Raw genomic sequence first — 14,707 nt, 5'->3', positions numbered from 1 at the left:
GGCTTTGCATACAGATTTTGGAAGTGGAATCTGAATGCCTAATACACCTTTTCTGTATGAAAGAGTTACTTCCTGTAATATCAGGTTATGCTGTGTAAATTTAAATCTGTTTGCTGTTTTGATCTGTTTGCAGTTTTAAAATATCCATTCATCCTCTTTGCACTCCTTTGTTACTCTGTGCCATCTGCCCCTTTGTATTTCTGTAATGCCTCTTCTGCACTGCATGCTTGATGTATTTAGACTCTGTACAAATGGATGTGAATGATGATTTGGGAGATCTTTTGTTTTACATCTAGCCGTTTCTGAAGGTGAGTATTTCCTGGTGATCCGTGTCAGTTTTGCCTGCTGAAGGTGACATTCTTAAAAACAGAGTTCATATTTTTGATAGCAGATGTGTAAATTAATAGAAATAATGTGTGTGTGGAATCCTAATGTGGCAAATATTCCAATTTCTGCATGGAAGCTGACTGTGGAGATTTTTTCTAAATATTCCCTTGAATAACAATGATGGAGTGAATTCATAGGCTTGAGTAATTCAGCTTTTTCAAAATACTCTGTTTTACTGTGTATTAGACAGTAGTTATTCACATTATTCTCAAAGTGTTATTTTCAGTAGTTAGAAGAGGCCTAGCTAAGAAGCAAAGGTACTGAACAAAAATGGTTCTGTTTTACCTCAAACCAGGACATTCTATCTGGGCTTTAGATTGCCAGGGATGTCAAGGGCAATAAGAAAAGCTTCTGTAGGTATGTGGGTGACAAAAGGAAGACCAGGGAAGATATGGGCCCTCTCCGGAAGTAAACGGGAGACCTGGTTACCTGGGATATGGAGAAGGTTGAGGTACTCAACTTTTTTGCTTCAGTCTTCACCGGCAAGTGCTCTAGCCACACCACCCAAGTCACAGAACGCAAAAGCAGGGACCCACTATAGGAGAAGACCAGGTTTGAAACCACCTAAGGAAACTGAAAGTGCTCGAGTCCATGGGACCTAATGAGATTCATCCGTGGGGCCTGAGGGAACTGGCAGATGAAGTTGCTAAGCCACTACCCGTCATATTTGAGAAGTTGTGGCAGTCAGGTGAAGTTCCTGCTGACTGGAAAAGGGGGAACAAAACCCCTATTTTTAAAAAGGGAAAGAAGGAAGATCTCGAGAACTACAGGCTGGTCAGTCTTACCTCTGTGCCCACCAAGATCGTGGAGCAGATCCTCCTGGGAACTTTGCTAAGGCACATGGAAAATAAGGAGGTGATAGGCGACAGCCGACGTGGCTTCACTAATGGGAAGTTGTGTCTGACAAATTTGGTGGCTTTCTACGACAGCTTTACAGCGTTGGTGGATAAGGGGAGAGCAACAGATTTCATCTACCTGGACTTGTGCAAAGCATTTGACACTTTCCCACACAGCATCCTTGTCTCTAAATTGAAGAGACATGGATTTGAGGGATGGACCGCTCAACAGATAAGGAATTGGCTGAACGGTCACACTCAAAGAGTTGTGGTCAATGGCTTGATGTCCAAGTGGTGACCAGTGCTGAGTGCTGTTTCTCAGGGGTCAGTACTGGGATCAGTGCTGTTCAGCATCTTTGTTGGCGACATGGACAGTGGGATGGAGTGCACCCTCAGTAAGTTTGCTGACACCACCAAGCTGTGTAGTGCAGTTGACACGTTGGAGGGAAGGGATGCTGTTCAGAGGGACCTGGACAGGCTTGAGAGGTGGGCCTGTGAGAACCTCGTGAAGTTCAACAAGGCCAAGTGCAAGGTCTTGCATGTGAGTTAGAGCAATCTCAAGCACAAATACAGGCTGGGCAGAGAATGGATTGAGAGCAGCCCTGAGGAATAGGGCTTGGGACAGTTGGTTGATGAGAAGCAATGACCTGGCAATGTATGCTTACAGCCCAGAAAGCCAATGGCGTCCTGGGCTGCATCAGAAGGAGTGTGGCCAGCAGGTCAAGGGAGGTGATTCTGCCCCTCTACTCTACTCTGGTGAGACCTGGGAAGACTGGGGAGACCATATAGTGGCCTTCCAGTATCTGAAGCAGGCTTACAAGAAAGCTGGTGAAGGACTTTTTACAAGGGCATGTAGTGGCAGGACAAGGGGTAATAGCTTCAAACTGGAAGAGGGGAGATTTAGATTAGAAATTACGAAGAAATTTTTCACTATGAGGGTGGTGAGACACCGGAACGGGTTGCCCAGAGAAGCTGTGGTTGCCCTGTTGCCGGAAATGTTCAAGGCCAGGCTGGATGGGACTTTGAGCAACCTGGTCTAGTGGCAGGTGTCCCTGCCCATGGCAGGGGGGTTGGAATTAGATGATCTTCAAGGTCCCTTCCAAGCTAAACCATTCTGATTCTATACTCTCAGGGTGGTGAGACACTGGCACAGGTTGCCCATGGAAGTTGTGGATGCCGCATCCCTCAAAATGTTCAAGGCCAGCTTGGATGGGGCTCTGAGCAACCTAGTCTAGTGTCCCTGCCCATGGCAGGGGGGTTGGAACTAGGTGATCTTTAAGGTCCCTTTTAACTCTAATCATTCTATGATTCAATGAAAGGGCTCTAAAATTGACCTAAGATCTATTACTGGAAAATGCTTTAGAAATGGTTCTAGAGCCAACTATAGATGTGGCTCTAGGAAAGGACTCTAGTGATGGCTCTTGGTCCAACTTCAACAGAGGGCTGGCTCTGGCCAGAGAACAGAATGGACAAACAGCATTTCCCTAAACATTAGAAAAACTGGCTCTAGATCCAGCTCCAGAAACATATCTGGAAATGTGTTTGACAGTGTGGTTTAAAACATACACGTTGGTAATTTCTTTCAGCACAGTGAATTTCCTAGGAATCTAACTGGACACCTGGAACTCAGTTGATCTTTTACAATAAGACTGCATTTTTTAATTCTTTCAATATTTGGAAATACAGAGCAAAATGCTTGCAGCTCTGGAAAGCTGCTATAGATATATTGAGATATCTTTGCATTTCCATTACCTTAGGCTGGTCTGCATTTTGCTCATTCCCATTACAAATTTGAAGCTGTATGTGGCTGTGAATAATTGTTTTAGCGTCTAGAAATCGCAGGGTGATCATGACGTGATCACGCTCTATTTTGATTGCTGTCTTTTGAGCCAGCAGCAAGGAGTGGGTTCAGTCTATAATAGATACTAGAGCACCTTGTTTTCCTTTGTTATTCCACTGGTTATGATGCAAGGATTAGGCCAGGCAACTTCACACAGATATTGCCACTGAGGAGCTGCCCAGCATTTCTATCTCTCTGAAGGGTGGTGAACTGCTTCAGGGGTCTGTTTTTACACGTAGCTTTGGTTACACACAGTGTGTATAATAGACATAGACTGGAGCTGTGTTCTCTGAAGTCGTGGAATACTAGGCATGGAAATTGGAAGCTGAGGACAGGTCTCCTTCAAATATTCCAGGGTAAAAGACCAGAGGATATCATGACTATTGGTGCAAGAGACAGTGAGCTGAAGTTAGAAAGTTAAGTTAGAAATTGTAAAGTTAAGGTTATTAGAAAGTTAACAAATAAAACTAAACCTTAAAAAAGGGAGTTGAGATACTCATCCACCCTGAAAGTATCTTTAAAAGTGCATTGAAAATGAAAATAAATATGCCAGTAATTCAGCATGCATTAAACTGTTTTACTATGAACAGAGAAAATAATAAATAAGTTATGAAGTTTTATAATTTATCAAGAGGCATGGCTTTTAATGATGTATGATAATCTATTCCTCAAGATAGTCCTTATCATTAGGGGATGGTTTCCGCTGACGGCATTTTCTGCTCAAGGCATTAGTATTTCTTTGGGTAGCCATGGGAACAAATAAGACCTTTCAAACACACTTTAATAAATCTCTCTAAGTTGAATTTATTGCCTTGCATAAAGGACACCAAAGCATAAGCTTTGACATGTCCTTACATACATCCTCCTACATGCAAGTCTTCCAGGTTACTAAGAGAATGATAATTTTTTCCATTTATTTCCCACAGTATTATTTGCAATGTATGTACATAATGATTCTAAAAGCTAAGGGTATATACTCATCCATGCTAATCTCACAGCAATATCTGTCAATTAATGTCATATAAAATACGTTGGCACAGATAAGCTTATACACTTAGGAACAGTTGTCTACGGTATATCTGGAAAAAATCATAGAAAGAGACATTTGAATAATGATGCACCAAATAGAAAACGGCAGTGAAGTGTCATCCATAGTCTTTCAGCAAAAGGGAGATGAACTGTTTTTGACAGTGTTGCTTTTTAAAATTTTCACAGTAGAGGGAAGGCTTAGTAAAAATAAATAAATAAGAGTTGTGGATAAAAATTTCACTCTTGCATAGATAAACATGATATATATTCAAAAAAGAGGAGAGGGACTTCAGCTCTAGATCTCATCAGGTTATGAGCTAAAGCAGATTCTATTGATTGCTGTATGGCTGGTAAAAATAAAACTCAAACACAAATATATTCAAAACAAGGAAATATTATCCTTGATTGATCAATTGAATATAAATAAACAGCAAATACTTTCAGCTCTATAGAGCAGTAACTCTAACCAACTGCGTTAGACAGAGACTGTGAAAGTCAATGGGAGTGGTTCAGTACTCTTGAATTAGAGCTTGAAGGGAACTGATTTTTGTTTCAGTCCTGTTTGAACTTATCACACCAAGGCTTCTTAGGGATTAGTCCTGTGAGGTGTGTGCTGATGAGTTCCTGGCAGGTAATAAGCCACATCAGTTTCAAAAACTGTGTTGACAGTGCACATTGCAATGGTGGCGTGAATACCCTCTGGGGCATGGTCCTACCCTTAGTAATGCCAGTTCTTCCACTAAGAAATACGGTGTGTCCTGAGCCAAACAGGTCTCTATGCAGGGCAGAATGAGCACATCTTAATATGCAGATACAATAACAGTCTGAAGCATGTCAGTTCTGTTGCTCTGTCAACTTGTTCCTATCGCTGTTCCCACAGATGATCCCATTGCATTCATGTGTGCTCTGGCACAATAATGCTGTACAGGCCCTGTGCTACACAGAGGTGGTGCTGGAGCCGTTGAATATCCAATTTGTCAATTGCTAATGAACTGTATAGACACAATTATGGGTAGTTAATACCAGCTTGCATTTCCCCTACAAGAACCCAATGTTCCTTGCTCAAGGAAAATTCCTGCTAGAATTTTTTTTGCGCTGCAGAAATAATTCTACTGCGTTCAGCCTGTGAGTCTTTTTTATTTCTAAAAGACAGGGTAACAATGATGTATACAGTTCTTCGGTAATTCAAGATGTGATGTTACTTAACCTTTTTTATATCTCTCTACATCTGTTACACGTTACACCCAGCTGTGAGCTGTTGTTCATGCTTATCTGTACAGTTTAAGCAGTTCGAGTTCTGTGATTTGATTCTGCTAATTTGTTGGTTGGTATGGTTACCACTGTGTGAAAGCTCTTCTGTGAGTCTGGTGGCCAACACTGTACTCCTGTGAGTGCATTTTTGTTATTATGTGACTGTTCGCTGTGAATAAACGAGAGTCTAGGATGTCTGGGTGACTGTTCTACATATAGCATTAGCATAACACTTTCCACGTACCAGACCCTGTGTGCAGTAAGCTGCATACTGCAGTAGATGAATTCTCTCTCTCACTGCTCTTGCAGTGACACAGAAGGGCAGTAATATGGCCAATGAATAATTAGTGTCCTGGTTTATACTTAGACATCAAAGGCAACTGTTTATTTCCTATAATCAGTGCCTAGTGATGCACAGGAGATACAGAAACACTTATGTTGCTGCACAAGTCCTGTTATGAAAAGTGACTTGCCTTTAGCATGGAAGAACATTCAGCTGATAGGAGGCCAGTATAGGTGTCTCCTTAGTTACTAGGTCTGTGAATTACAGAGAGAGTATACAAGATATGTTTAAGCAAAGTGTTGTCTTAGGATTTTTGGTTAATATGACTGACCCTGCCTCAGATCATGGTGTGAGAAACCAGAGAGCTGTAACTGAGTCCCAGTAGGTACTCCATGCTGCCACCTCCACCCTGCTGCATCAAGCCATTCCCAGCTGATGCATACCAGCAGAGATTATTTCACTCTGGTGAAGAAAGAAAAACCTGGCATGAAAATGATTGCGCCACACTATGGAAGCATGAACTCGAAACCTTCATTTCATATGCTTCTGCCTCAACAACCATTGATGATGATGGTGGTGTTCCTAAACAGACAACTGAGATCATCTTTCTGCAAGGAGACAAGGAATTTTTGGGCAATAGAAATACAACTTGCATTTTGTGTAGTAGCTGAGTTATCACTAAAAATAAGTTAGATCATGTAGATGAGTCTCCATATAATGCTGTATTTTGCAAGTAATGTCTCCTTTCTGCTGCAGGTGCAATTGACTGAGTTATTTACACTTGAGCTGCAATTTGCAGCTTTGTTCAGTTTATAGGATATTGTTATATGCTGCAATTTTTAGTCATATTTAACTAGATCAAAATTAGGCTGGCTAGGGCTGGGTCATCTGATTTACTTGCTTTTGCAGTGAAATCAAAAACTGAATTGCCTCCATCTAGGTAGCAATAGTCTGTTTTGAAAAAAAAAGATGTTTTTGAAGGCAAACAGGTAATTGTACAAGGTGTTGTTATACAAGTTCTGCAGGTCTGCTTTATAAGATTCTTCAGATGTAGAGATTTGCAAAAAACCTCTTTCTAGCCCTGTTAGCCTAAGGTCTTAATTTTGAAGCATATTATCCTTTAAAATATGGACACAGTAGTGAGCTTGGCTTTTTCTAGTTGTTGGAACTAGGACAAAAGACATGTTTATCGACTCCTATCCTTTACAAAAACTACTTAAATCTGTTTTATTTTTAAACTGAAATTTTACAGGCAATAGGCCTGATTTTCATTTCACATATGCTGGTGTCAAACCAGAGTGGCTCCTCAGGATTTTTCAGTTTGGGACGTGGATGGAGAGTGATTTAAATCATATTTTAGCGGAGAGACCCTTATGAATGCTAGCATAGTCACAACAGCCCTTTGAATACAAATTTTGTCAGTTTAGTCAATAAACAACATCCCCGCACACACTCCCAAGTGCACATTTTCAAATGCCGGATCCAGGTCATTTTATCAAACCAGAAAGAAATACGTATTTTGAAGTTAGCTCTTAGCACAAGCATTTGTGAAACCAAATATTTACAGAGCTTAAGTCCACTTACGACAATTAACGTGCCGCTTCCTAAGCCTGTCAACTTCATAGGCTTCTAGACTGGGTTGATGACAGTCAGGGAGGCCGGTTCAGGCCATTAGTCTAACCATGTCAGTGCTTAAGCTGCCTGCATAGCCAAAAGCTTTTTCTTTCTGCCCTGGACTCAGCCTGCGCTCTCCATAGCCATGAAATGCTGCACAAGCAGCTGTCTTATTCCCCATTCCAGGACATCAGCCAATGTCTACATATCTTTGTCTAAACATTCAGATATCTTGTTGTCTAAATGTCCTTGTCAGAAGCATTAAAGAGCCGACGTCTCTACCTCGTCTCGCCTCCGTCCTCTTTTCCAAATAACTTCTTGCTTCTTGGAAAAAAATGATTTTGTTCTGCTAACAGGAAACTCATTACATTCCAATTCCATGTAATTCCCCTTTCTTGTATTTCAGTAAAAGGAATACGTACATAGGTGTGTCTGAGGGATGTCACTTCATTGTGTCTGTGATAGAAAAAAGTACCATAGAGCCGGATTTCTCCAACCCCTAAAGAAAATGCAGTCTTCTCAGGTGTTATGCTTCCTTACAAACAGTCAGGTTTTAAAAATAAAAGTAAAACTTTTAAATATCTTGGAAATTAAGCACCATTACATCTCCCCCTACTGATAAATTGCAGCAGCACTTAACACGACAATGTCTGACTTCCATGCTGTATTAAAGGCAAAGGTCATAGTTAGCTGTGTATATAAAAATCTGTGTTTAATTCTCTGCGTGCAGCCATTTCAATGTAAAGTCAAAGTTAAAAGGTGGTTCAGTCATGGGTGAAGAGCTGTTGAAAGTGTCAGCCTTGCCAGTTGTTTCCTTTTTAAATGATTTCTTTTGCTTCCCTCCATGTAATAACAGCAGCTTTCATTTTACTTTACCCACACAGATCACACGTCCTTCACTCTAAGAAAAAAAACCCGAAGGACTTAAATGAACAAAATATGAATACTTAAGAAAAGCTAGCAAGGCTTGTTACTTCTGATTTCATACTATGCCACCATAGTTCAAAGATACTGCCTATGGTGCGAGAGTCATGAGTGCGTTGCCTCAATTGGATGTAAAGGATGGTCTCTTCGATAATCCCTCTGAGGGAAGCTGAAAACCCAACATTCCATAAACCAAACAATTTCTTATAGGCCTGTGACATCTTCTGCCAAAACAATGAAAATTTTTTTTCTTTTTTTTTTTTTTTTTATAAGCAGTTATCCCTCAGAGAGGTCTGTTGAGCTCGCTGTCTTTCATGAGCCTTTTGAAGGACCTCGTCCTTGGATGCTAGGTGAAGGGTAGCAAATGCAAAGCAAGCACTGGCATTCTTCAGCTTCATTACAGTGCCATCAGATGGAACAGGATGATCTCCACATGCCAAACTGAATTGGTGTTGAATTAAGTCCTCAACTGTAAAAAGTGTAGTGCCTGCCTCTCAGCTTTTGCAACATAAAGCTTTTTAGCTTCTGCAGCATAACATTAAAAAAAGCCCAAACAACAAAATCTGTATGGTTGCATGTAAAGAACTTCACTCTTAAATTTACTAATGTTAAAGCAGAAAATTAGTGTTTAAAAGATGTATTTGAAGACTGCAAATAAAACAATACATTTTCTTCTAAAAAATGGAGAGATGATAATTCCAAATAAGTATTGTCAGTGACTGAGCTGAAATACTATGTTTAAAATTATGATACTTTCTATTGTTCTGTGATATTTTGTTAGCAGAGCAATATCATATTGATAATTGTGTTCACCTTGTTAAAATATTTTGCAAGTCTTACACTAATTTCCTAATATTTTTCCACTTGAAAAATAATATTATTGAGTGCTTTAATAAATTTCCCCTTGAGAGTGTATTAATTAGGGAGTATTTTCAAGTGAAAGTTCACATTAAATAAAGGGAATGCAGATTCATAGTAAATGAAATTACTATAGCCATTTTTTAGGTTTAATTTCAGCCCTATTATAAGATTAACAGGTTAGTCAGAGAAAGCTTAATTTTAAATAATGAATCAGTACGTAGTTACAATACACTTCAAAAGATGCTTGCCTACCCCTAATCATGCAAACTGATACTCAGATAAATCACAAAATGTTTGATCCTTCTAGTGAAGGGAGTTATGCGTTTGGAGCTGTGTGGTGCACCAAATGTTGTAATAATATTGGCATATGAAATGTCACGATGCAAGAATTTACTCGATAATTGTCTCGAGTCGTTTATCATTAAGGGAATCATGGATCCATGGAGTAATTCAAGTTGGAAGAGATCTCAGCAGGCCATTTTATCTAATCTCCCTCTCAAAGAGCACGACTTAATTATTTTAATTACCATTCTATGATAATTTAGAGATTGATACAAATCATGAAGCTAAACTAGACTGACAGTGAAATACATTGTCTTAAGACTGACGTAATGAGATAGAGGACTCAATTTATGTAAAAGGATGCATTTCTGTTCTGTGAGAACAGGATTTCTAGATTCTGTTACAGAGAGCGAAAGGGCAAAACATCCAGATCTCCAACAGCACAGGTGTCGGTGCACGATGTAACTGAGAGACCTTATTAGTGGAATTCTGTGAACCGTGCACTGAAATAAGTATGTTTGGACGTGGCAAATAAACCGTGGCTGGAAGAAGAAGGATTTTAGAACTGGCTGCCAGAATTTCCTTTTCACTGAAACTAATACTTACCTCTCTGAAATTATTTCATTACTGCAAGTCAATTTTGTTTTGTACCCATTAGATAAAACTTATTTTAACATCTGTATAGAAGAGCACATACCCAAAGGGGGGGTGGAGTGGGCAGGATGACTCTTCTGATATGGGAAGAGTCAAGAATGCTGCTTAATTTTAAATTAAATCATGAAAGCTCTGAAAGTTTTGATGTAATATGGTAGGGATTTGCCATTATTTCTTTGCACCACTGTCTTGTTTTCAAAGAAGCTTTCAAATCTTTGGTGTAGTTTATTCAGTTCATTTTCTATGTTAGTATGTTATTCTGCAATGTCAAGACCTAGGTCAAAATTCCTGGGAGTTTGACAATCAGTATTTTTTTCTTCTTTATCTGAATTTGATAGAGAGTTTTCCAAGGAAAGAGAGAAAGCCAAGGCCCGAGGGGACTTTCAGAAACTACGTGAAAAACAGCAGCTTGAAGAAGATCTGAAGGGATATTTAGACTGGATTACACAGGCAGAAGACATTGACCCCGAGAATGATGAAGAGGTTGATGAAGAAGGCAAGCGGAACAGTACGTGTTCTTTAGTCTGTACTACTTCTGTGGGACGGTTTGACTGCTTTTAAGGGTGTTACACTGGGTGAATGCAGTTTATCTGATGTTGCTTTCTGATTTCCGGTTTGCAAAAGTGTTTGTAAGCAGAGCGGACATTAATATATCGATACCGAGTCATGGAAGATAATTCAGAATCTTAAAACAAAATTCTGCTCTGAGCTGTCCATGTACAAATCATTGTCTGCACTCGGTCACTACTGAGACTTAAAAACTTTAGTTGTGTTCTGTAAAAAGTTAATGCATGCAAGCTACGTGCCACTAAGTATCATCATAAATCCTTAGTCAAGAAGAATATGCGTTTCCCTCTAGGTGCACACAACAGAAATAACAGTACAATCAGGAAATAACCTTGTGCTAATAGTGAGGAATTTTTTTGAGTTTTGAAGTGGGGAAATGATATTCTTGATCTTTCTTTCTGATATTCAAGAAAACTATATAAAATCTTTTTTACTAGATGGATTAACTGAGTGTGAAATAAATGAAATCTTGTGGAATTTTTGTTCGACACTAAGAAATATAATAACCACTTACTTACAATGTATTAATTTGACAGTAGTGTCTAGTGTATTATGGAAAGATATAATTTATGCTGTAGTGGCCCTCTACTGCTTCTGACCTGAGTCTTAATGTAAAGGACCAAGTTAGTTTCATTATATTGCAACAGCTGTAAAAGTTATAATTGATTTCTCTGTCAGAAATTTTGAGCGGTATTTTAATGTCATAATTTAGTAGAGGTTATTTTAGCCTCTTAGCCATGTTTACATAGTAGCGGTTAAAATTTTCATGAGAACTTTTATTGCTGTACATAAGTGAGAACATGGATTTGGGATGTGGTTTATGATTTAATACTAAATATAATATATATACTAATGCTAAATAGCACCTATTTATTCATATGATACTCTGGAAAGTCATGATATTATTAATTTACATACCATTGTGTATACATAAGAAAATGTATCTACGAGGGATTTGTCAAAGGCAACTCAGAATATTATTTTCTGTGTTGAAATAATACCTTATTACTGTTCTTTTTCTTCTAGTGCTGCTAATTTATTGTGAACTGTTCTTTTAAACCATAGTACTTTTCAGAAGTAGTAAAATAGTGAAAATTATGTGGTTTGATATTGAGGTATTTGTTTTTAAACTTATCTCTGTATTGCACATAGTTAAGTTTTTTAAAATCTTTATGGTTTTGAGTTTCAGAATTTTATTAGCCCTTTAGTTCTCAATAAGAGCAGGGTATGAATCTGTTACTGACTGGAAGGAAACAAGATGATTTTATGAAAGGCTGGAAAGCAACTTGTGTGTTGATGTTGATGCCAGCATCAACCAGAAAGGAATAATTATGTTTATCTGAAAATCTGTAGCACAAAGAGAGGTTTCATCTAGAGCAGAGCAAAAAAGCCAGAGTTCACTATACTTGGATATTGCTACTAATGTTGTGTGGAAGGAATACGTAAACTGTAGGTTTGAGTATCAGCATAAAATCCTAAGACTGAGAAGTAAAAGATTGCACGTTTTATGGAGTAAAAACATGTCGTATAAGTCTGCGGTGCAGAATTATAGGTGATGCTGAATTTGCACAGAGCATTGGACAACTATGCCGTCAGCTATGGTGCTGATGGACTTGGTTTGCAAGTTTGCAGGTGAAATCCTGGGAACCTTTTGCATCCTGTTCAAATTGGATGTTTGTTAATATGCTGCAAAAGAGCCATTTGCTCCAGCATTGCTTAAACAGCTTCTTGGTCATATAGGTCTTTCATAAATCAAAAATACTTATTTGCATAGTTGTTGAGTTTGAGAGAGCTTTTAGCTCTAAACTGTTAACTTAGACGTAATTTCAGAGTAGGTTAAGCGTTGGAAGAGACTTGCAGAGTAAAAATAGAAGGAAAGTAATTTAAAAGAACTTTAAAATAAATCTCAATAATTTAATTTCAGGCAGGCATATGTATTTTGAGTGGAAATTTCCAGCAAATATGCAATCTCATAGCACTCCTCTGGGTTTGTGCACATGTGCTTAAATGTGTGGCTTGGAATTTAATTTTTAATATCAGCTGCAACAGGGTATAAAGGAGGAAGGGTTGCTGAATTGCTCCACTTCCTTGCATTCATGCTCTGTTGCATATCACATTGCATGGGGAGGTATGATGAGAGACAGCACGAGCTGTCTATCCAGTTATTTCATGGAAAGCTTTTGGGTTAGGAGCATCATTATGATCATGAGCTACCTGTTGGGAAATCAGGTGAAATTTAGCTAGTTATCACTAGGTTAATAATATTGAGTAGTAAGCTTTGGAATAAATTTAGTCCAGATTTACTGGTAGTGGGTTTCTAGAACTGTTTTTGAAGCATAAGGTAGGGCTGGGTCCCAAGATACACCGAATAATCATTTGCAGGCTTCTAGGCAGCTATGTCCCTACTTTGAATACTTAAACCTCTGGATGATCAAGATTACTGCTGATTTATGGTGATGGAAGATCACCATAATGCTCTTCAGCATGTGGAAGAGCTCTGGGTTTAGGATACAGAAGATCTCTTTATGACAGGAAAAGGTACAGATTTCAAAGGAGGTTAAATCAGTGTTTAATAGCTTTTTACGTAATCCTTTAAAAATGTAGTTTAGATTCGTGCAACCCCAGCATTTTAAAATTTCTAACCGCGGAAGTCATTAAGTCAAGTTATTTATATATGAACCCCTGGCTTTTGTATGTCTCTGTTGCTAATAGTGAGCAGGTGTTCAGTGCTGTTGAATAATTACATTTTAACTACTAGAACTGTAAATATGCCTTCAGTAAAAGTTGTAAGTCTATTATGAACCAATAGCTAGTTACCCTGAAGTCAATGAATAACTTCCGTTGACTTCAAAGCATTGCAAATTTAACTCAAAATGCAAAAATGAGTGAGAGTTGAGGGACTTAGCTCTGATTAGTTACGCTGCTGGTAATTTCAATTTGTTTTGCCTAACGTTGCTTGTGTTGTATATATGGACACGTTTCTATTTTTTGCGTTGCCACCGCTGCCATCTACTGTTTAAATGCTGGGATTACATGTACTTAACACGAAGGGGTTACATTGGCTGACTTAATGGAAGAAAAGAAGAAAAGCAGACTTAGTTGCTTTGGCCGTTCTTCCAATAAACATGGTAAAACATGTTCTGATTTGCAGTTGAGCTTTCTTTTGTGCCAATACTGCATTTGATATGTTAGCTTTTGAAAGCACATATTGTATGCATTTTCTGTAACAAAGGCATATACATCTTCGGCATGTAGACCCTCGTGCATGCAGTTCTGCTGTTTTACATGCATGTCTAAAATAGACTGGTGCTGCAGTGCTCTACCTTCCTAAAGCATAGCCTTTAATCCATTTGGATTTCCACTGAAGTGTCTTTGTGACTGTTCTTGTTGAAGCATAGGTTTTCTTTTTCAAAAGTCAGGTAAACTAGATAAAAAATAGATTTTAAATTCAGTGTGAAGAAGTTAAAGGATTTTACACGTTTATAGTGGATTATAGTGTAAGCTTAGAACAGTATGATGATAATATTTACTATTTACTTATAATACTTTTAATGTGGAATCTAACAAAACATATCATAATTTTACTGTCTCTCCTCTTGTTATTGGTGGTTTTGTTTTTGTAATTTGTGTTTTATTCAATTTCTTTCCCACCCACAGTGGAGATGGACAGGGGGTTTAGAGTATGATAGTTATTTTCAAATCTGGACTCTTTTAATACTGGCAAATGTGTTGATTTTACATAATCAGAATTGTAGTAATCGGATCTAGTTTCAATCCTACCTACAACAAAGTTATTGGAGCAACTGACTTCCTTGCTGTCCTAAGAATCACTATTGTGGCTCAAGCTGAGGCTGATAAATCTGATCTAGTTGCTTTAGAGAATGCAGAATATTAAGTCAGAAATTGCTAGGACCCGATGCACTCATTTGCTACAAATACCAAGTCTGCTTGAAATTATTTGTGTAACTGTTACATATATTCTCTAATAGCTTACACAGCTTTTCAGGCTGGAATAATTTTTCCTTAAAAATTGCTAAAAGGCAGTGGTTGCATTTTTATTTTGGGTATGCGTTTCAGCATAGTCTTTAAACTAGCAGCTTTGGGTTCTGATGTCAGTCATGAAGCAGCATGGAACTGGCTGAAAACTTGCTGTCGTCTACCGGCCGCAAGTGCTGTCTC

The 14,707-nt window shown here is 38.5% G+C and overlaps 1 protein-coding gene across 1 annotated transcript in view; it reads left to right on the top strand.

Annotated features, from left to right (window-relative positions):
* CACNA1D (calcium voltage-gated channel subunit alpha1 D) overlaps positions 1-14,707 on the top strand; it is a gene marked incomplete at both ends in the record, with an annotated part of 205,029 nt that overhangs the window by 94,156 nt on the left and 96,166 nt on the right. Inside the window, one exon of the mRNA XM_082487992.1 lies at positions 10,300-10,469. Within this exon, the coding sequence (XP_082344118.1) occupies positions 10,300-10,469 (170 nt within the window). The remainder of the gene's footprint in view (positions 1-10,299; positions 10,470-14,707) is intronic.

The sequence above is a fragment of the Vanellus vanellus genome, assembly GCF_965231255.1.
Source record: "Vanellus vanellus genome assembly, chromosome: 9".
Lineage (NCBI taxonomy): Eukaryota > Metazoa > Chordata > Aves > Charadriiformes > Charadriidae > Vanellus > Vanellus vanellus.
The sequence above is the reverse complement of the archived record's forward strand: the minus strand, read 5'-3'. Positions and strand labels throughout refer to the sequence as shown.